Source organism: Molothrus aeneus, chromosome 13 (genome assembly GCF_037042795.1).
Source record: "Molothrus aeneus isolate 106 chromosome 13, BPBGC_Maene_1.0, whole genome shotgun sequence".
In the NCBI taxonomy this organism is placed as follows: domain Eukaryota; kingdom Metazoa; phylum Chordata; class Aves; order Passeriformes; family Icteridae; genus Molothrus; species Molothrus aeneus.
Genome location: NC_089658.1, coordinates 12252835 through 12275330, shown reverse-complemented (window position 1 = coordinate 12275330; position 22496 = coordinate 12252835). Strand labels below are relative to the sequence as shown.

Here is a 22496-nt window from a genome sequence, read left to right as displayed (position 1 = left end):
TTCTTTTAGATGTGAGAGAACACTAAAGTAGGTTGAAAGATGCCTTAGGAAAAATATCTTTAAAATTAAGTTTTTACCTGCTCCCTTCTGGGCTCCAGTGCAGTGTAGTTCCACCCTGTAAGTCTGGGTCTCTTGAGCTGGTGTTTCTCACCCCAGGCAGTGACTTATGTCCTGTGTAGGCTTTTTCCAGGTGTGCAAGAGCAGCAGCATTACAGTGGTAGAGATTGTTCTGAGACACTGTGTTTTGTGTGGCCTCCATGTTGCAGTCTTCAGCAAAAATAATGTTGATTCAGGATTGGAAAGAGGGTGTTTGGCTCAACTGATCCTGTTACATAGACTACTTCTTGCAAGCAGATTTTGGGAGCTGGGCAAGTAGCACTGTGAGGAAACACTTGGCTGTTGAATTTTTTCCTGGATCTGACAGTGCTGAACCTTGCTGTTAAACCTATGTTTGTTGTTTTGGTTGTTTTTTGTGGTATTTTCAAGCATTTGGTGAATTCTTTTCTTAAATTATATCGAAGGTCTAGAAGGGGGGAGTTCCAGTTGCTGTGGAGACACCAGTGCACGTCAGACATGGAAACAGCAGCAAAATGGCCAAATGTACAGCATGGGCTTTAGATTATTGTAGGACTTAAAAGGGGAGAGATAGACTCTTTTCTCCACTGTTCTTACTAACTTTTTTTTTATGTCAGCTTCAGTGTCAGAGAATGCAGAGCCTACACCTGAAGAACAGGACAAGTCGCTTGACAAACCAAAACAGAAAAAGAATCGTTGTTTCATGTGCAGGAAGAAGGTTGGACTGACTGGTAAGAAATACTGATTTCACTTTCCTTAGGCTTGTTTAGGCTTTGGCCTTTTGAAATGTTATCTTAAAGGGAAAATGGGGCATGGTCATTTGATACTGATTTGAAATAAGAGTCAAAGGTGCTTTCAGATGACTCTCACTAGATTAGACATTCATGTAGCATTTTGTTTTTCAGCTTCCTGTCTTAAAGTGAAGTTCATAATTCCAAATACTTCCTTTTGGAAGTCTGCTTAGCTAAGGAATTGGATAATAGTCTGCTGCCATTCGCTAGCCAGCTTTGCAGTGATCCAGTGAAAGGGCCTGAGTTCTGGAGGGTGAAGATTCATAAACATGGCAAAAGAGCAGGAGTTCTGTAGGAATGTTCTGTGCTAGTCATGCAAAAAGAAGGGATGGTCAAGACAAATCTTGCTGTAATCACTTAAAAATGTATTACTTGTGATTCTTATGCTTTCTGCAGCAGAGGCTCTTTGGCTGATTGATTGACACTGGTGACTGAGATTTACTGCTAGTGAGTGAACACATTCAGGATTTAAAGCAAACTAGTGTCATTAGGAATGTTGAAATGTCTAAGCTGCTGTTTCTGTCCACAGGGTTCGAATGCCGGTGTGGGAACGTTTACTGTGGAATGCACCGTTACTCAGATGTACACAGTTGCTCTTACAATTACAAAGCTGATGCTGCTGAGAAAATCAGAAAAGAGAATCCTGTAGTTGTTGGGGAAAAGATCCAGAAGATCTGAACTGCTGCTTCTGCTGGAATACAGAAATCTTCTGACCATCTGCAGATTAAATTGACTTGAGCTTTTTTCCTTAGTCATCAGGAACGTAGAGCAGTATATCTTGCCTAGACCTTTTAATCATGCATGTCATCAGATGAATAGATTTTTTTGTTTTTGTTTTTTTTTTTGTTTTGAAAATGACTCTGAACATTATTTTCATTGCAGTTTTCTGTGGCTGAAGACTTAAGTAAACTTTACAAGTATTATCCTTTAAGATCATTTTAATTTTAGTTGAGTGCAGAGGGCTTTTATAACAAACATGGAGAAAATATTGGAGGGCTGTGCTTTTCCAGGATAAAACATGCATGCGTTAACTTTGCAGTTTATTTTCTTGTTGTATATAGCTTTTCTCTGCAGCACAATTTCTTTTTTTTTTTTTTTATTGATAATGCCTTGTATGGCACAACTAGTTATCAGTAACTGAATGTATTTTAATCATTATGGCTGCTTCTGGTTTTTTTTTCCCATTAACGAGAGGTTATACATGTTCGCATATTAGCTTGTTTGCACCCTCTACCTATTTATGTATGAATCATTTGTAATGAGAGTGTGTGCTGAGATTGTGTGGGGTTTTTTGTTGTTTTCTTTTTTTTTTTTTAAATTGGGGTTTGTTTTTGTGTGTGTGGGGGGAAGGCTGTATGCACTTCATTGACTGCAGTTTTCATTGGGATTACATCCATCAGTTTGTCTGTACACAAATATGAAGAATGATCTGAAGTACCTGTGCTGTATTTATGTTTATCCACGTCTTAACTTTGATTAAATAAAATTTAAAAAAATCTGAGCCCCTGTGGCTGTCACTGGCATATGTAAGTTGGATTTCTCTTGCTTTATTTTAATGGGGACCTTCCATTGATGGTTCCTTTACTTAAAGTGTATTTATTCACAGCTACCACGTGTATCCCAATGCCAGCTAAATTCTGATGTGTTTTTTTATCTCTTCACCTGTAACTACCAGGGAGACACTGCAGATTCCAGACCTTGTCTGTTGATTTTAAAATTCAGCATGCTCTTAAAAAGGCTATGGCGGGCAATTAGTAGATAAAACACTACATTTAGGATATAAACTGTGCAGCAGAAGAAGCTTTCTCTAATGGTAACAGAAAGTAATCTGCAAGACTGAATAATAAATGAAGTAGCTTGTGCTTGCACAAATGGCCTAACCACAATCTATGAAGCACATGGAGTTTATAGTAAAGGAAGGAAGGAATAAATAACTTACTGGCAAATTTCAGTAATGGTCTGCCTTATCATGGGTCAGAGAGCCTGTATTTCCTCAAAGCATTTGCTAAACTTCCTCTTACACAGCACAGGGCATGGAAGAGCAGGAGTGTCATCTTTGGTGGGTGTTTCTGTTTGCTTTCCTCTCTGCTGCTACTTCCCTGTTCTCTAATCCTCACTGTGAGTCCTCCCTCTCCCCTCTTTCTGGTCTCTTTTCCTTTTCTCTCTCCTTATGTGCCCTCCTGACCAATCTTCCTTTCACATGACAGTGATGCTTCTGGGCCAAGCAGAGAGAACATGCCATAGATTTCACAAGGTGGGGGAAAACCTGGTATGTTTGTGTGCTCTGGTGCCTGAAAGAAGGAAAGGTACAAGAAGAGTATTCACATACTTCCTGTCTGTCGATAAGCTTACATTTAGACTGGTTGTCCACCTTTCTGTGACGCCTGAGAATTGTGTCATGTTTGTTTGCTTTGGCAATGGCCCTGTATTACCCTGGTGGTTGATCTGCACTTCAGTCTGTATTTTGTGTCATCAGCTTGAGGTTAGCAGATTAACATTTTAATTAACACCAGCACATTCACAGCACTACAAAATGCTTGGGCTGTCTCCTCACATTGATCTCTGTATTGGAAAGGGTTTTCAACATGGTTTTGTTTGAGTTTTGGAATAAGCAGGTTCTATAGCCCAGATCCTATAATCTGTCCACAAAACCTCTTCACTGTGTTTAAAACATTTCCAACAGTCAGGGGAAATTTTACAGGAAATCTTCCACAAGCCTAGGCATTGTGATGTTTAAATAAGACCCCTTTTGAAACAGCACCTTGTGAGCTTGTGTCTCAGTGAGTGAGCAGCTGTCACAGATGATGCTGTTATATCATCTTGCACTGAATCTCTGGCTGTACTATTTGCTGCATTTCTTCTAAAGACTCTGCCAAAAAAGGTTGAGCAGCAAACCAATTCTTTGGCTTGGCTATGACAAGTGTCTTCCTGTTTTTATTGGGAAGATGTGGCCTTTACTATTTAGTTCTAATTTCAAGGATGTTTCCTCATTGGCTTCTACTGACAATGAGTGAATTTTCTGCTGCAGGTGGGAGAATGCTGGGACTGGGAGCAGAAGCACCAAGCTTCCCTGTTCTTTTTGGTTGGCTGCACATGTGTCTCTGGTTTTAAGGTGGTGGAACGATCTGGAGAAAATGGAAGAACTTGACAAGGTGCAGCAGCTTTGCAAAACTGAAAACCACAAAAGGTGCAGTTTCAGGTGTGAATTGTGCAACTTCCCAAGGGCTGCTGAGCTTGTGGTGGGAGAGTCAGTATGGACATAATCATTCCACCAGGGCCCTGGCACATAAGTGACCCCTCTAAAGTGAAGCCAGGGCAGTTACCTCTGCTCTTAGAGCTGCTGGATCCTTCACCCCTGTTACAGGAAGGCCTCAGTTTCATGTGAGAGTTTGTAAAATCATGGAAGTGTTAAGGTTGGAAGAGACCTCCAAGGACATCAAGTCCACCCCTAAATTCAGTGCCACACATGTAAATACCTCCAGGAGAGGTACCTGTGAGGAGAGGACCCCCTTTCACCAGGGTCAGTGCCTGGCTGGGAGCAGCTCCCAGCTGCTGACTCAGGCCAAGCCCTGGCACTGATTAACCACTGCCAGGGCCCGGGCAGGGGGTGGGATGGCCACGGGGCAGGGATTGGTGTGTGCCTGAGGACAGAGGGTGGGATTTGATGCTCCTCTGCTCTGGGCTGCAGCACCTGGAGAGGATCTTCCTCCGAGGAAGGTGTGAAGCACCTGGGAGGTGGGAGCTGTGTGTAAGCAGGGGCTGCTTTTGGGTCAGCATGTCTTTCATCCAGGTAGACAAGGACTCTGATTTTCCTCTCCAAAACCTCCCCTATGGGGTTTTCTCCACAAAGGAGGAGGTGAGTAACAGCAAACTTTGTTCTTGGGATGTTGTAATTGTGCCAGGGCTATGAGAGAGCAGAATTTCCCAGTAATGTGGGATAAAGGAGACTTCCCAGCCTGAGACACTCAGGGCTTCCTGACCTGATGGCAAAGCTGTAGCTGACACATTGTCTGTTTCCTTAGTGTGGTTATTTTGATTACAGCTTCTTTGAAACTGCACAAAAGAAATCAGAAGTGTTAATACTGATGAGAAATACTTTGGCTAATATGTACAGTAGTTCTTGTGTGGTTTTGATCATTTCTGTGACATCATTTAATCTGTATTTGACCCTTCCACTCCCTATGTAGAGGCACAGTACGTTTCACACTCAATTTTTTAATTTTTAACTTGATCTTTCATTTTCTTTGTGACTGTAATCACACCATGACCCTTAAGAAACCCCATTAACTACTGCTCTTGAGGAGTTTTGTTGGTGACTGCCAAAGCATTAAACCAGGGCACCAAATGTGTTTTGCCTGTTTTTGCAGCTGACCCATTGTGTTCTATTGGGTGTATGTTTATGCAATGCTGCATTAAGTGTGTGCAAATGTGTCATGTTTAAAGCTGAGCCCAAAGCCTGCCAGCTGAGCCAGCTCCAGGCCTTCTATTTTATGATGATCACATAAGAAAATGTGGTTCAACCTTTCTACCGAAGAGGTAGCTCTCAATTCCCAATTTTCATCAGAACTGAGCCCAGCTAGGCTGGACCTCACACCTCTGAGGGCCTGACAGGATGGAGCTCCTGTAGAAAGGGAAACAAGCCAAGAGCTGCTTCTCAGAAGGAAAAAGTGGAGAATTTATTTGTCATTGCTTATGGAAACTTCATCATTATCTTCTGCTTTCTGCTAGTTATCCACGTAGGTTAAAAAAACCCCAAAACAACCTGAAGATTGTGTTTTCTGATGTATTTTCTGAAGATAAAATGAGATGGTGTGTTTAATCTATTCCAAGATGTGCATGCTGTTATCTAGCAAGTTTGGATTATTTTTCTGCCTTCCTCAGTAACTGTTCTCTGAAAAAGACATCTTCACTCAAACCCTGTGAAATGACAGGCAAGACTTACAGAAGTTATTTAGGAGAACAATGTTCTGAAGGTAGCTGAATGTTTTAATGATTTCAGGCTAAAACAATTGGTGTCATTCCTGACTATCCCAGTTACAAATTAACCTGACATGACCTTTAGTTTTTTTCCTGCAGGAATGTTTGCTGAATAAACGCCTACTACCACATTTGGAATCTTGTTTGGAAATGAAAGGTTGAAAAATATGTTTAATAGCATGCATCTTTGAAGATGGTTATTTTGGTGAGCTGCTTTTCAGAGTGGCTGTAATAGTTTGTCTCTCTTTGCCCAGAGACACAATAATGGAGGCTGTGGTGTGTTTTTGCCCCGTGCAGCTGCCCTGGGTCTGTCGCCGCTGGCTGCGCGTGGCCCGGGGCATGAACAGGAGCTTTGTCTCCTGGGCTGCATCTGTGCCATTTCCCCATGTGTGGGATGCTGTTCCTGCAGTGAGGATCCAGCAGGGATCCAGCCTGGGCTCGGGGTGGGGGTTCTGAGCTCCTGGTGTGCTCTGAGGATGGGTGGTGCAGGGAAGCCTCGTCCAGCGAGGCACAGAAACCATGTGCCTGGGCATGGTGTGCCTGCTGGCATCACCAGAGCACCCTCAGTCCTCTGGGGAGGAGCTGGGCTGCAGAAATGGCTGTTTCTCCAATGGCATGTCCACAGGGATGGAATTCACCCTGCCCATGGCCCCCCTCTGCTTCTATTCCCCACTGGCAGGAGGAGCAGTAGTGTTTTCCTTCTTCACAGCACATTGCAGATGTATGGGCTTAATCTGCAATGCATGTCGTTAATGAGGGGTGTTAATGAGCAAGTCAGCCTCCTTCTGGGGGAAAGAGGGCAGGGAGATAAACCTCTGCTTGTTGTACTATCCTTTCCCCAAAAGATGGGGATGGGGCTCTTTTCCACCCCTCAAGGTCTGCAGGGAGTCTGCAGTGATGCTCTGCCCATAGGGCTTAACCTTTTTCAGCAGCCAGACTCAGAGGGCTCTTGATGGTCCATTGCTGTGGTACCAGACCTTTGTCCTGGATGGCTTTAACTCTCTGTGGTCACTGTCTTCCCCTGTGCCCTCTTTGGGGCATTTTTGGCTACAAGCATCAATTTTTTTCTCTTCCCCCCCCCCCCTTCTCTTGCTGCTTTGCAGCCTCGGCACAGGCTTGGGGTAGCCATTGGTGACCAGATTTTGGATCTCAGCGTCATCAAACATCTTTTCAATGGACCAGCTCTTGCCAAACACCAGCACGTCTTTGACCAGGTATTTATCAGTGTCTGGTATAATTTCCACAAGCATTTAGCAAATATTCCATAAGGCACTTTAGCAACTGGTGGTGAGATAAAGAACATGAACTGGAAATATGTTGTCAGGTGGGTTCTGGTAGAGCAAAAACCATCACAGGTGTGACTGCAAGAACAGCAGGGGCATTGGGGAGGTCCAAAGGTCATTTTCCAGGAAAGAGTCATCATCCTTTGGCAATGCAGGTGTCTGACACAAAGCCTAAATGCAAATTCACTTGTGCTTGTGCCCTCAACACTCCGTGGATGGGATATTAATGACAGGGAGGTCGTGTGTTAAGGATAAAGTGAAATATGAACAACCTCTGTCCAGAGCTGGCTGAGATACCAAAGCCAGCAGGGGCTGCAGGGGTGAAGCATGGGGTGATGCCAGCATGCAGCAGGTCCTGCTGCAGAGGGCTGTGATGGGGGTGTGGGCAGCCATGGGCAGGGCATGGCTGCTCTGGGCAGCCACAGCCACATAACCCCGGGCACGGGCATCCAACACCAGGATGGGAGTGTGGGTCATCTTCCTGCAGTGAAGGATAAGTAAAAATGTGATTTTTTTTTTCTTTGTCCCTGTGTGTCACTGTCAGCCCACCCTGAATGCCTTCATGGGGCTGGGCCGGCCGGCGTGGAGCGAGGCCAGGGCTCTCCTGCAGAAGCTGCTGTCAGCTGCAGAGCCCACCCTGAGGGACAACACGGAGCTGAGGAGGAGGTGAGCGAGCAGAGAGTGGCACAGGGAGGTGTCAGCTGTGCCTGTGTCACCTGAGTGACAGCACACCACAACCAGCAGTCTGACGTGGCCACCTGCCTCCTACGTGGGAATTAACTGGGGTTCGTGCACGTCCAGTGCTTCCGTCTCTTAATTACCTAAAGATTAATCTCTGATTAGTCCCGTGACTGCCCGCAGATCCAGGGTGTCACTCTCCACCTGGGAACAGCCAGCTCTGCCCTGGGTGTGTCCAGAGCTGCTGCTCTCTGCGGGGCTGGGCTGGTGCTCTGGCCCCCCTCCTCCCCCATGGCCTTCCATGCAGACACGGTTCAAGGGTCTCCACCCCTCCCACCTGCCTGTCACACCTGGAGCAGGAAGGGGACACTCCCCAGTTTGTTCTCAGTAACCGACTGACTTTGCTAAAACTGAGCATGTGGTCACAAATTGGCTTCAGCTTTGGGGCTGTGCAGTGGTGTAGGGACAGGAGAGGAGGACTCTGCTCTGCTCTGCTCTGTGCTGATGGAAAACGTGGGTGTCCATCAACCCCACATCTCTCCTTTGTCTGGAGTGATGCTTTAGGCACCACAATGCCTGCCCTGGCACTGAGCAGGAGTTGCTCCTCCCAGTCCTGCCAGGGGAACTGGGAGGATTTAGGCTCTCATGAGCAGGACAGGGGTTGAGCTGCTGCTTGCCCCATGAGCAGGGCCAGCAGCTGGAATCAGAGTCCCCAGGAGCCACGAGCCATGAACTGATCCTTCCCACCCAGCACAGGCAGTGCTGTCCTGGGCAGGGGCTCTGGGATTTCTCTGTGCCCCTCGGGAATCCAGCCAGCCCCAGGGCTGCCCCCTCCCCACTCAGCCTCTGGCAGCTGCTCCTTTTGCTGCAGCCATCCCAGGAACAGCAGCCTGTGCAGTCACCAGCTTTTCTGCCAGGTTTATTGTTTTTTTAGTTTTTTTTGCAAACTAAATTAAGGAAGGAGCTGGGGGAGCAAGTCAGCCTCTTCCATGCTTCGTAGGGGTGGGAGCTGCAAGTTTGCTGAGATCTGAAGGCATCATTTTTCATTTCAGGGCATTTGTACCTCAAGCTGCTGCGACGATGCACCTGCCTGCCCACATTGGTGAGTGTGGGGGCAGCCAGGGGCTCCTGGCACTGCCCTGTGCTCCCACAGGAGCAGCTGCTTCATTTCCAGCTGCCCCAGACAGACACATCATAGCTGTGACAGGGAATGGCCTTTGCAGCAGCCACAAGTAGATTATTGCACATAATGAAAGCTAGGTGCTGTCTGTGGCACAAGAATAAAAGCCTGGGGAAGCTCAATAGCAGCCAGAGCACTCCTGGATGCAATTTCCACTGAATCAGGGGTGTCTGGTGGTACATAACTCCTGTCATCAGCTTGGCATCACCACAGGCCTTTGTGACTAGAGCCAGGAAAGAAACACTTGTTCAGTTTCCAACAATTTCCCCTTTTGCCATCAGAAAATATTTCAGATGTTGCAAAGTTTCCAAGGCAGATATTCCAGCACAGCCTTGTGAACAAGTATGAGTTTGCACTCTGCATCCCAGATCTTGCCTCCACTCCCATGAGGACTGCTTTGGGATTCCTACATTCATATAGATACATAAGCATTTCCTGCTTTTAGCAGAAATTTGTGTTTGGACCCAAACCAACCTGATCAAAGTCACTTGAGGGCATGACCTGCACAGGAACAGGGATGTGAACTTGCCCATTTTCTATCTAAGCTCTGTTCTGAGCTGGCTTTTGCCTTCCTGGGGGCACAGCCCTGGTTTGGGACAAAGTCTAGCCTGTCCCAGAGGAACCATGAGGAGTTCCTGAAAACAGTTTCATGTTGAACATGTCCTGTCAGACAATTGCTGGCTCCTGGCTCCCATGGCTGCTGGGAATGGGTTGCCCTGGTGTAACCAAGCAGGATCACACAGATGGGAGGTATATTTAGGATTCCACAGCCCTTAGGTGCAGCTCTGTCCCGTGTGTGGTTCCTGCTTCTCCTGGCTGGCTGGGTCCTGCTCCGGGAGGCTGGAACTGCAGGGGATAACTTACTGCTGGATGCTCCTGGAGCTGCTGGATAATTATTACTGAGCTCCCTGAGCAACATCATGCAAATACACCCTCCCATTGGGTGTTTTCCCCTCATTGCCTGTGTTTTCCCGTGGCTCAGGAGTGGGAGTTGTTTGCAGGGATGGCAGCAGAGGGCAGCAGATGTCCTGAGTATCGCCCGGGTCCCTGCGCCGCTGCCGCCGGCTGCAGCGAAAGCAGCGGGAATTGCTTGACTATGGAAAGGGGGCTGCTGCTTTATGTCCTGCCTTTTGCCTTCTCTTCTCTACTGGAGACTTTAAAAAAAAACCAAAAAACGTCATTTTTGTCTGCGTAATGTATAGGTGAACTGTTAAGCACCCCTTTGTGCTATCTCTGACATCCCCGAGTGTGACCGTGTTCACAGGGGTCTGAGGATGAGGGAAGAGATGAGGATCTGACTCCATGTTGCAGAAGGCTTGATTTATTATTTTATGATATCTATTATATTAAAACTCTACTAAAAGAATAGAAGAAAGGATTTCATCAGAATGCTGGCTAAGAATAGAAAAAGAAGGAATGAATAACAAAGGCTTGTGGCTCAGACTCTCTGTCTGAGCCAGCTCACTGTGATTGGCCATTAATTAGAAACAACCAACATGAGTTAATCAAAGATTTACCTGTTGCATTCCACAGCAGCAGATAACCATTGGTTACATTTTTTTCCTGAGGCCTATCAGCTTCTCAGGAGGAAAAATCTTAAAAAAAAGATTTTTCATAAAAGATGTCTGTGACACCTGAGCTGTCTCCTTCTCTGTTCCTTCCCTTCCCAGCAGTGGGTGAGGTGCTTCAGCCCCACAGATGAGGTCCTTGCCTGCCACTGATCCCTGTTTTGTGGCTTCTTTCCCCGTGCAGGAGATTACACTGACTTCTATTCCTCACGCCAGCATGCCACAAACGTTGGGATCATGTTCAGGGGGAAGGAGAACGCTCTGATGCCGAACTGGTGGGTGCCTTGGATTGCTCTCTAGTGCAGCATTGTTTTGCAGACTTATCCTTACACATACATGATGTTTCAAAGGTATGAGTAGTTTTTCAGGGTCACACTGGTTTCAGTTCATAGCAGATGAGAATCAGTGCTGTCCAGAGTTCAATACCAGAACCAAATTCCACACGTCCCCAGCCTCAGCTGAACCTGCACTGCCCTTCGTTGCAGTGGCCACACCAGTGACTGTGCAGCCCCCAGTTCAAAGACAAATATACCTAAAAAGTTAGGTTTTGCTGAGTGAAAAGAAAGCAGATTTTAAGATCCAAGGAATTAATTGGAGCAGTGGCACAGCAGGGCATTAAGACTGCAACACGGCTTTGTTATTATATTTTGCTCCCTTCCTTATATCAGAGTAAGGTACTGAGGTCTGTGCCCATGCATACAGAGCTCCTTCTCCTCGCACCCCACCCTCCCGTGGTGCTTGCACCCCCAAAGCTGCTCTGGCACCCAGCTAACCCAGGCCCTGTGCTCTTTCCCAAGGCTGCACTTACCCGTGGGTTACCACGGCCGGGCATCGTCTGTTGTGGTGTCTGGGACGCCCATCAGGAGACCCGTGGGACAAACAAAACCTGACAATGGTGAGTTCTGGGGGATTTTAATCTGGATTCTTATTTCTTTTATTCTGTAATTTAGCTCCACATCACAGAGTAGTGGGGTGGAAGGGTCTGGGATGCCTTGCCTAAAGCCCAGCCTGGGGTCAGGGCAAGAGAAAGGCCTGGTTTAAGTCAATTTTCTGTTCCATGCCAAGCAGCACCAGCTGCTGTTTCTTTTGGCCATTACTTCTATTTCCCTAGCTGCCTCCCTGTTGTAATATATTCTTGCTTCTACCCACAGATAAACCTCCAGTGTTTGGTGCTTGTAAACGCCTGGATATCGAGTTAGAAATGGTGAGAGGCTTTTTTCTCCTTATGACTTCAAATATATTAAAATAGAAACAGGGAAGAAAGGGTGGGTTTAGCTTCTTCTAAACTGAATGTCCCATAAGGCCCACTCCTGTGCTCCTCTCTGAGCTGTGCTGCAGGCAGTAAGGATTTCTGTGGAGCAAACCTTTGCTCTGGGTGAGGAGCAGGGTGCCTTAGCTCATTGGGAGGTTTGCTCATACAGCTCTCAGGCTGGAAAAAGCTCACCTGGCCAAAGCTGAGCACCAGTGGTGCAGTCAGGCAGCAGAATTCTTTTTCACAGCCACCACAGCCCATTTCCTGGTCAGCAGTGCAGCCAGGATCCATCAGTGGACACTGGGGATTGGGAAGTCCAGGCTGTCTGCACCTTGTGCTAGAGCAGACTTCTTGGCAGTGGGATTCTGACTCCTGATTCTCCTGCCTGGAAAGTTAAAACCTGTGCTGTGGGTGTTGTAAAAAAACATGGTGGGAAGGCACATCATGCTGTGGCTTAGTGTGGTCCAGAAGGGAGGGTTTAATGGGATTCTATTAAGATTTATATCATTTTAATAGCTTATATAATTTTTGTATGTTTTATTCCTAATCTTTTCCCTTTAAAATAAAAAGTAGTGGAAGAAGTGTAATATTGATGGAAATGGTTATAAAAATGTGGTGAAAGTCTTTAATGCTGTAAGGGGAGATGCAGTCCCAAAAAGTGGGGTTCCCATGGGGCTGCCATGGCTCTGCTTTCCAGCCTGAGCTCTACTGCTGGCTGCTGGAAGAACAGAAGGAAAAACTTCCATATTGCAGACAGAAAGAGACAGCTGAGATTTCCCATAAAATCCTCTGCATGTGCAGGCTGTGGATTCCTAAGGGAACGAGTGCAGGCACCCAGTTCATGGCCTGCTTTACAAAGGGGGCACATTTCTCCACCTGCCTGTCCTTGCCCACTGTCTCATCAGGCTCCAGCCACATTCAGTGTCCCCTTGGATGACTTTAAACTCCTTCCTGTTCCCTGTCTGCAGCAATCAGTCCCTTCAGTGGGCAAACCTGTTCTGCACCCCGACTCCAATTAGGAGGGACCATTTTTCCCTCCTGCATTTTGACAACATCGTGCCCTTGTTTAATGCCTGTCTCTTAGCAACACAGAGCTCTTAAGTAATTCAAGCCTGCCAGCTTCATGGAGGGGAAGAAAAGGGGAGCAGGCCATGGGTTTTGTCCAAATGTGTGTGGGAAATGGTGCAAAACTCATCCTGTCTTGCCTCTGTTGCTGCTGTCCTCGACTCTCTGCACAGCAAAGATTTTCAGCTCCAAAACCATAATCAACATGCTGCTTTTTGATTCCAGGCGTTCTTTGTAGGTCCTGGAAACAAGTTTGGGGAGCCCATTCCCATCAGCAGGGCCCAGGAGCACATCTTTGGGATGGTGCTGATGAACGACTGGAGCGGTGAGCGCTGCTGTGGGAGCCTGCCTGGAGAGGGGGGTGCAGCACCACGGAAACCCCGGAGAGGCACAAATTCCATATTCTAACGGCACAACTGATCACTGAAACCACTGGTGCCACTGAAAGGGATGGAAATGAAATGTTGCCTGCACCAATCCATCTTTGATCAATTAGTAGAACCAGAAATCGCTGCCTAATGAAGATTTATTTACTTATGGAAGAGCTGATATCAGTCTAGTTTCTTCTGGGCAGGGATGGAGGAGTCATAAGGATGGTGATACCAAGGATGATGATTGATTTCAGTGTCAGGAAAAGGACTTGGCAATCACAAATCCCTCAGTCTCTGCAAAGATTTAACTTGTTGAAATTCTCTCTGTGGCTGGCAAAGACCATTAGCTGGGTATAAAAAGATAATTATAAATTTATTTTTATAATTTATATATTATAACTCATATATAATAAATTATAACTATTACACATTATAAAAATTTAAGTGGGGGTAAAAATACTGGTTATATGGGGATGATCTGGTTTCTTTTACTTATTGCTGATTTATCATCCTAATCTAGCTGATCTAAGGAAACTGGGTTGAGAATGGATGGATTTAAATTAGGATTTGGGCACAACAGCTAGAAAAGGCTGGGGATGGCAATTTCAATGCATGTTACTCTTTCATGGGTCTGAGGGATGTGCAATTGCTAGGATATATTTACCTACATTGCTTTGAATGTTCTCTTCCCAGCCCGTGACATCCAGAAGTGGGAATATGTTCCTCTGGGTCCTTTCCTGAGCAAAAGCCTTGGCACAACCATCTCTCCGTGGGTTGTCACCATGGAAGCTCTCATGCCATTTGTGCTGCCAAACCCTGTGCAGGTCAGCAAGAGAAAAGGTTGAAATAAAGGAAAAGCAGTGCTGGAAAAATGTCAGCAGAGCTGGAAGGTGACATCAGCAGAAATCACTGAGCTTCCTCATGCCAAGGATTGTCTCCATGGTATTCACAGTTCTGCTTCTGAGCAGATGAAGGCAACCAGGGCCCTCTGAGTCCAAGTGCTCATTGATGTCACTGGCCCTGGCACATGTTGTGCTGTCATCTTGCTTGAGGGGGGCAGAAAAATCATCTTTAAAACACCTGGAAAATAAACTAATCAGAGGTTCTTCTGGGTCTTTGGTAGCAGTAAGTGGTGGAGAGAGGCTGGAGTCAAGCCAGAGCACTTTGTTCAAACATTTCCAGTTGTCTGCATTGTGCAGGTGGTTAAAACTGGGAAAGATAAGAGAGTCTTGCAGAGACCTCACCATCTTTGTGCAGGCACAGAGCAAAGGTGTGCTGGCACTCTGTGCTGGATTAACATCTATGCTGAAATGATGGGCAAGGCTTTTGCAAGCCTCGTGCAGAAAAAGGAATTGGATTACATGGATATCATGTCTGTTCAGAAAGATCTTTAAAAGTGTGTGCATGAGACCAAGAAAAGTGATAATCTGAGCAGTAAGAATGGTGAAATGAATGGGTTGTGCAGCACGGGCTGGGTACACAGTACTCACTGGAATGTCTTGTAGATTGTTAAATTCCTTTTGGTTTATGATGTGTTTTATGTTCTTTTAGGATCCCAAGCCACTGCCCTACCTTCAGGATAAAGAGCCCTACACTTTTGACATCAAGCTCTTTGTTGCCATTAAAGGTATGGCAAAGCTGAGTGGGTTACAAAGCTGCAATTGCCAATTAAATTTTGTGGCACCCCAACAACCTTCAGGCACTTTGCTCTGGGCTCTGTGCTCCTTCTTTTCCTGCTTTGCCCAGAGACAGGGGCAGAACTGCTCTGCTCCCTGCTGGCTGTGCAGCAATGTGCCAAGCAGGGAGTGCTCCCCTTGAGGAGGGTCCCCGAGGGGTCTCCCTGCACAGGCAGGGGTCAGCAGGGCATGGAATGAGGTTTGTGTGGGATTCAGATGTTAACCCAGCTCAGCCCCCACCTTAGGGCCCTGCTGACCTCTAGGTCCAGGTGTTTCTCCCACAGGAGAGCAGAGAGTGGGAAATGGGCAGCTTGATACTGCTCCAATGCAATCCACACACTTGTTTTCTATGAAATCCCGGTCTTCATAGCAATAGAAAATGTTATTACTGCTTTCTCACTAGGGATTACAGTGATAAAAGAAGTCTCCATCCATCTGTAAAATAAAAAGACTCCGACATCATTCATCCAACACAAACAAATTGCTTCTCTCTTTTTTATCCTTTATTTTCTGCAGGAGAAGGAATGAACACACCAGCTACTATATGCAGATCCAATTTCAAGGTAAAGCTCCAGTATCTTTTGTTTATTTGCAATCTTGCTGATGCCATCAGCTCCAGCCCAGGCAATTTCAAACCCTGCTTTTTGCATTAGACTCATAGAACAGGATCATAGAACCACTAAGGTTGGAAAAGATCTCCAAGATCATTGAGTCCAAATATTAACCCAGGACTGCCAAGCCCACGACTAAACCACGTCCCTCACACCCACACACCTTTTGAACACTTCCAGGGATGGTGAATCCACCACTTCCTTGAGCAGTCAAAAGTTTTCCAAAAAACGAAAAACACTTCATTTTTGAAAGATGAAATGAAGGTGGTGGTGATTCCCCCCTGTGAGGTGGGAACACCTGAATGTTTGGTGAAGGGGACAGCTCTCCCTGCTGCTCACTTTGGGGTGCTCAGAGCATCCTTAGCTCTGTGCATTTGGCAGGGAATTGTCTCTTGCAATACAGCTCTGCAGCCACAGCTCTGATTTGGATGCCACTCACTGCTGCCAACCTGGGTCTGCCCCATCCCCTCTGTGGCTCTGCCTCCACCCCCTGATTGAAACCAGGAGATTTATGTGCCAGCTGCAGCAGTTCTCAATCCATTTCATATTCACATTTGGCTCTTTGCATAGTAATTACCTTAATCAGTAAATCAGTAGTCAGCAAATCAGTAATAAGCAGATTTTTCTACAAGGCTGTTAAAATACTGGGTGTAATCATGGAGCTTGGGTCAGCAGCACTGGTCTTAGAGAGGAAGAAGAGGAAAAATGAAATCCAGCTGAAATAAGAAAAATCTTAAGGGACTAAATTGCATGTTAAAGTGTGGGTTTTATGAATGCCATAGGCCAGGCTACATGACTCCACTCTGCACAGTCTAATGGCCACCAGAGAAGTTTTTGCTGCCTCCTTGCTTTAGCCCCTGTTCCTCCTTCCTCCAGCACATGTACTGGACCATGAAGCAGCAGCTGGCTCATCATTCCATCAATGGCTGCAACCTCAGGCCTGGGGACCTCCTGGCCTCTGGCACCATCAGTGGACCTGTAAGTGTTGAAACCATGACAGTCACTGGTCAGCAACCCAGAACCAACAGAGCAGGGCGTGGGGCTGAGCCCTTCCTGATCTGAGCACCACAAAACCATCTGCAGCTCTCTCCCAGGCACTCTGGGGTGCTGCTTTGGTAGCCCCAAATTCACACTGAGAAGTGGTTTGGTTTGGGTAGGGCTTTTGCTTGGCTGGGTTTTTTTATGTTGTTGAGTTTTGGGGTTTTGATATCTCCTGTACTTCTTTCCCAAAGAATTATTTTACGACAGATTCAAATTAACTTCTATGTGGAAGCATCCTCACAATGCATTTACCCTCCATGAAATGCAGCTTTTAATTTCTGAAAAGAATGTGAAAGGTGCCTGGTATAACTTTTAGTTTCTCCAATGAAGCTGGAGCCAGCTTCACAAGCTTTTACTCCCCCTGAGCTGCCATTTGGACAGTGGCTGCAATATCTGGGCAGCCCTCACTTTCTGAACCACCAAACACAAATCCTGTACATGCTGTCTCAAACACAGCCTCAGGTAAGTTGTTTGCAAGCTGGGATGCCTGTACTTCACTTTTGAGCATTTCTGAGGTGCTTTTTGAATCTTCAGATCATTGTACTGCAGAAGACATTAAAGACTCACAAACACCAGCTTTGCTCTTCTGAAGAACAAAATGCAATTAAAAATCTGAAACATGATCACATAAAAGCACTGGATTTGTAGAAGTCTCCTCCACTTGTTTCCATTCTTGCTGTGGCAGACCCAAACTGCTTTAACAGGTTGAACACTATGTTAAATACTCCAGATAACAGCTGTAAGCATCACTAATAATTCTTGCTAATAGCCAGCAAGAAATTAAAATGCAAAGTCAGGAAAAGGATCCAATGTATCAATTAATTAAGTCAACAGCAAAAACTCTGTTCTGTAGAGGTAGCATACTTGTGTGTCTGCTCCCAGCAGCAAGAAGCTGAACAGCAGGAAAGACACTAAAAAATTGTTTATTTGTTTATGAACTCTTGCTGCAGGAGCCAGAGAGCTTTGGCTCCATGCTGGAGCTGTCCTGGAATGGAACAAAAGAAATCCCTCTTGGCAGTGGGCAGTCTCGGAAGTTCCTGCAGGATGGAGATGAAGTAATTCTGACAGGTAATGGCTGGAGAGCTGCTCTGACCTGCAGCAAGGACACATTTCCATAGGACAGCCCCTGGTGTGGAGCTGGGCTGTTCTGTGCATACCTGCCATGCAAGCACAGCTCTTTCCATCCTACCTGTGAGGAGGCTCAAGCAATGGATGGATATTTCCCTGCTATAAATGCTTTCTAGAATGGATTATTTGCTTTGCTAAGTCCTTGATGCTGTTGTTATGCCAGTGTGTAAGCACCAAGGAGATGATGGAGGTAGGTTTGCCTTTATGGGTAAAAATACCCAAGGACTAGGAGCAGTTGATGAATTGTTTCCACCACAGTACAAGTTTGCATGTGGAGCAGAGCTTGGAAAATGTTAAAAAAGTCATTTTTCAAATAATATTTCATTTGTAACCTAGGCCTGCTCAGTGAAGTGTGTTGCAAATCAAGTATGAGGGAAACAGCATGGAGCCCTCTAGAGCAGCTGGCCAGCTCCCCTCTGGAAAGGGCTCTGCTTCAGGCCTGTGTCATGCTGAGACATGGTTTTACTTTTCATCTTGATAATCAAGGATTTTATGAATTTAATTTTACCACAGGGTTTCGTGATCTAAATCCCACTCCTACTTCTTTTTAACACAAATCCTAGTGCAAAACAAATCTATTTTTTCCTTTCCTCTCATCTTTGGGGGTCCAAATATTTGGCAAGGGCAGCCATGAGAAACTTTTGTTTCAAGCCTCCAGTATCTTTGCTGTGTGACCTGCTGGGATTTTGGGGAATGTCCTGTGGGATGTTGTGTGTCACCAGCTGAGACCCAGGCAGTGCCACCCCTGGCTCTGAGCAGCTCCATCCTGCTGATGTGATCAGAGATGCCTGCACGTGGCTCAGGCAGTGGGGAAAGGCTTCACAGGTGTGACTGAGGGCAGAGAAAATGTGAGTGACAAACTCCTGGGCAGCTGCCTCATGGTGTGGTGTTAATGTGTGCCTGGGTTTGCTCAACCCAACCTGGACTCCTAGGATTTTTGACAAAACAGTTTAAAATTATAAACTGGTTTTCTCTGGAAAAAAAAAAACCAAAAAACAAAAAAAACAACAAACCAACAACCAAAACTAGGAACAGTGAAGAATTTTCTGTGATTAAAAAAAAAAATGGAATGCATGAATTCCAGTCCCCTGGCAATTCCAGTGCCTCCTGCCTGGCAGCCCATCCAATAGCCCTGAAAATCCTGTTTCTGTGAGCTGCTGCCAGTTTGACAGAGGAAGATGCTGAGAGAACTGGAGGTTGAGATGTACTAGAGAGAGCCATGGGAGATGAACCTGAGGAGTTCCCAGTGCCTCTGACATCCTCCAGCCTCCCACCAGCCCAGTGAGTGTCCATGCTGAAACCTGCAGCCGTCTGAGGCCGCTCTCTACAGGCTCCCCATAGATGCAGGGACACTCCTGCAGCAATCCCAAGTGCCACACTGCCCTCCAGGCCTCAGTCTCCCTCCAGCAGCTGTGCCAGGAGCCCTAAATTAGGGCACAGTGAGGGCTGATGAACATCCCTGTGCAGTTGCACACTCCTGTCCCTTTTGGCAAGGAGCCCCTCTCAGTTTAGAGCTGCTGGCATGGGGACCCAGCCTGGGGACAAATGTGACCAGCCCAGGAGCCATGCTCTGCCTGCCCAATTAACAAACTATGTTAATTCATTAAGTGCTTTGAATCCTGAATGCCTTTGACCTTCAAAGGTGGCATGATGGCATTGCTGTGAGCTGGGGAAGGCAGGGGGGCAGTGCCAGGTCAATTGTTCTGCTGGGCTGTTCCACCCTGGCACAGTTTGTGGCTGTGGCACCAGGGCATTGCCAGGAGCAGGGGCTGCTGGGGCTGTGTGGCAGCTGCTCCTGTTTATTTCTTTATTTCTTTATTTGGTGATGTATGGCAGGTCCAGGGCCTTAAGGCCCCCCTGGGGCAGGGCTGGTGCTATTCCATCCTCTCCCAAGGCACTGCCATTAGCTCTTGCCAAGTGCTCTACACATCATTTCTGGTTTCCTGTTTCAACTCTGTATCCTTACTCCCCACCTGGGACCTATTTCAGAGACTTAACACATAAAATGAGAGAAATGTATTTCTCCCAAGAAGTGTCTCAGGGAGGGAGTGTGGCAGGGGAAGGGCTCCTGGTGGTGCTGGCAGCTGCCTGCCAAAACCCCTCAGTAGCTCCTTGGCACTCACAGAGCTCAGGCCAGGGCTGCTGGCAGCACAGGGCTGGCTTTGTTCAGTGTGCTGCTCCTTGGTGCTGCTCTAAATTGAGCCTGACAGCAGGGATAACCAAACTGGACTGAAATAATCAGCTGCTGCTCAGAGGAAAGCTGGCAATGAAGCCTAATGAGGCAAATGGAAGCTGAGCTGAGCCTTACAGTGCCTTTTTCCACCACTGCTTAAGGATGAGGATTACCTGGCAGGTACCAGGATGCTGTCTGTGGCTTTACACAAGCACTTAGAGACACCACTGTCCTTGGAAAACTTCATTTCAGTCTGGCTGTGAGAGCTGCAGGGTGGGCTAGGGCTGGCAGGGTCTCTCTTTGTGCTGCAGTCACTTTGGCTGCCCTGCAGCCTGAGCCCACCCTTTCTCTTCCTCAGGGGAGTTTTCCACTGATCTGTGCTAAGAGTGGGAATTAGGGGCTGTTCTGTTGAGCTCCTTCTTGGCTTCTTGAGGGCAGCTGCTTTTTATCACATGCAGGTGATATATTCCACCAGGAAAATCCATCTCTGGCTATGAAATCAGTCCTTAAAATGCAGCATATGCCACTTGTCCTTCCTTTGATCAGCTGCTGTTAGCAGAAGGCTACAGAATAGACTTCTCAGAGGGGCCAGGCTGTGTCCCCTGCCCTGCTCTGCCTGCAGCTTTGCTGGTGGCTGCTCTTTGTGGAGCAGCTTGGAGGAGCTGCAGCATCCCTGTCCCAGTGTCACCCCCTCCGTCTCACAGGAGCAGGGAGGCTCAGAGCTGTCCCGTGGTCAGAGAGGCTGTCACAGCCCCCGAGCTCTGCAGCAGCCAGCAGAGCTCCCACCCCTCTTATGTAACACAGGATTAATGAGAACTTGGAGTCAGAGGCTGGATTTCTCAGGGAACTAAACCACTTGACTTTAGCCAGTGAAACAGCTTCTGCAAGGGTAGGTGCTGCTGTTTGAGGGGGTTTAATGACTGCCTTTCTGGCTGCCAGCATCCCAACATCCCAAGAGCAGTCCTGATGCTGCAGAGAGAGAATCCAGATTTATTTGATTAATTGCAGGGCTGGGCCAGGCAGTGAATCAGTTTGCCAGGTAGATTGATGGTGCTGCAGGTTAGGTTTGAAAACAGAAATATTGCTGGCACATCTTGTTTGTTCTCTGATCAATTCACTGAACTTGCATATTGCTGTGTTTAACAATTTGTGCTTCTTTTCTTCTCATATTCCTGGGCTACTTGAACTCTTCCAGGTGCTCTTTTTTCTTACCCCTCATCGCATATCTGAGATATTTTCACTTGGTTTTAGTCCCTTTATTCCTTTATTCACTTTTATTCCTGGCTAAATCCTGCTGTCCTCACAGAACAAGCTGTGTGTTGTTTTCTGTCCCTAGGGCACTGCCAGGGCGATGGCTTCCGTGTGGGATTTGGCCAGTGCTCAGGAAAAATCCTTCCAGCCCTGTGCAATCCATGAGGCCTGGAGAGATGTGACAGCCAAGGAGGAAGCCTCCTCCCACCTCCACCAGTCATCCTGCTTTATTCAGATTTATTGTTTTTATAAGAGTGATTGTCATCTTACTATTTTTAATTATCAATAAATATCTTAAAGGTGAATGTGGCTCTCTGGTGTGATAAGAAAAGGATTTCAATGCTGGCTTAAAATTCTTAGAATATGAATAAGATGATTGAAATGGAAAATGAGATTCTTAACTCTTCTACCCATATTAATGTTTTTTTCATAATTATAAAAAGAGGCTTTCAAGTAAGCTTAAATATTCCGAGTACTAGACTGATGATAAGAGCTGAGATTCCATGCTGGCTTCCTTTTCCAGAGTGTTAATATGCAGGAGGTGCAATCCTGGAGGCAAGCTGCATATGGTTGTTAAAACTTGTAGACCTTCCTGAGCAAGAGTTACATGACAGTGCCCTAAAATAATTGGCAACAAAGCAGTTTGGAAATGTGATTATCAACTCTACTGAAGGCAACAGGGAGGATATCCCTGCTCCTCCTGCCCTTACACAACCAGAGCCAACTCTCCTGCCCCAGATTGGTTCCAGCCCAGAGATGGGACACTGTGTTGGAGCACCCTTCAATTGGTCGTGGTCATGGTCAAAAGATCACCCTTGTTCCTCCTGCCCTGTGTAGAGAAGGGAATTCCCTGTTTCCCTCTCACCCTGTGCACCAGCATCCCTGGGGTCGAGGAGGGAGGGGGAATTTCATCACTGGGGTGATCCCCCGGCACTCCCTGGTGGCAGTCACACCCTGCCACTCCATGGGGCTGTGACAAGGACACCAAGCAGGCCAAGCCCCTTCCTGCACCCTGAAAGCATCTGGTGCCACAGCATTCCCTTGCAGCAGCCAGTAAACACAGCACATGCCACTTTCCTCAAGTGTAAAGGGCATCTGCTGTCTCCTGCTGGTCTACAAATCAATTTAACTCCATGGCCCAGTGCCAAATCACATCAATTAGAGGATATTACTGACTGGAGGAGCTCGGGAGACTGGATAATGAACTGTGGTGTAGTGCAAGGGGAACTTGTTAAATATTTGCTTGGTCCTCAAAGTGAAGAACCTGATGAGGCTGCTGGCTCCATGTGGTGACAGCAGGATGAGCCCATGCTGCTGCTTTTCCAGGCTGTCCCATTGCTGCTGGAAAGCTCTGCCAGGTAGTTTTTCTGATGTGG

General features: G+C 46.7%; 2 protein-coding genes across 8 annotated transcripts in view; both read left to right on the top strand.

Annotated features, from left to right (window-relative positions):
• ZFAND6 (zinc finger AN1-type containing 6) overlaps nt 1–2367 on the top strand; it is a 36459-nt gene extending 34092 nt beyond the window's left edge. For all 7 annotated transcript variants that reach the window (XM_066559028.1, XM_066559029.1, XM_066559034.1 and 4 more), the window contains 2 exons: nt 693–806; nt 1396–2367. In XM_066559028.1, coding sequence (XP_066415125.1) covers nt 693–806; nt 1396–1544 — 263 coding nt within the window. In that variant the 3' untranslated portion in view covers nt 1545–2367. The remainder of the gene's footprint in view (nt 1–692; nt 807–1395) is intronic.
• A 2274-nt stretch (nt 2368–4641) lies between these two features.
• On the top strand, nt 4642–21425 carry FAH (fumarylacetoacetate hydrolase). The gene is made up of 14 exons (XM_066558958.1): nt 4642–4722; nt 6947–7057; nt 7671–7792; nt 8857–8906; nt 10737–10827; nt 11350–11447; nt 11704–11756; nt 13095–13194; nt 13934–14064; nt 14792–14867; nt 15433–15479; nt 16404–16505; nt 17519–17636; nt 21206–21425. Exons 1-14 carry the CDS (start codon nt 4642–4644, stop codon nt 21283–21285), a joined length of 1260 nt encoding a protein of 419 aa, XP_066415055.1. The 3' UTR covers nt 21286–21425.
• The last annotated feature ends 1071 nt before the right edge of the window (nt 21426–22496 follow it).

What these genes read in the sequence shown, in the direction of transcription:
- FAH (XM_066558958.1), top strand. Translation starts at nt 4,642, where the DNA reads ATGTCTTTCATCCAGGTAGACAAGGACTCTGATTTTCCTCTCCAAAAC. An exon ending in GCACCTGCCTGCCCACATTG is followed by an intron (nt 8,907 to 10,736) that starts GTGAGTGTGGGG and finishes TTCCCCGTGCAG; the next exon opens with GAGATTACACTGACTTCTAT. An exon ending in GCTCTTTGTTGCCATTAAAG is followed by an intron (nt 14,868 to 15,432) that starts GTATGGCAAAGC and finishes TATTTTCTGCAG; the next exon opens with GAGAAGGAATGAACACACCA.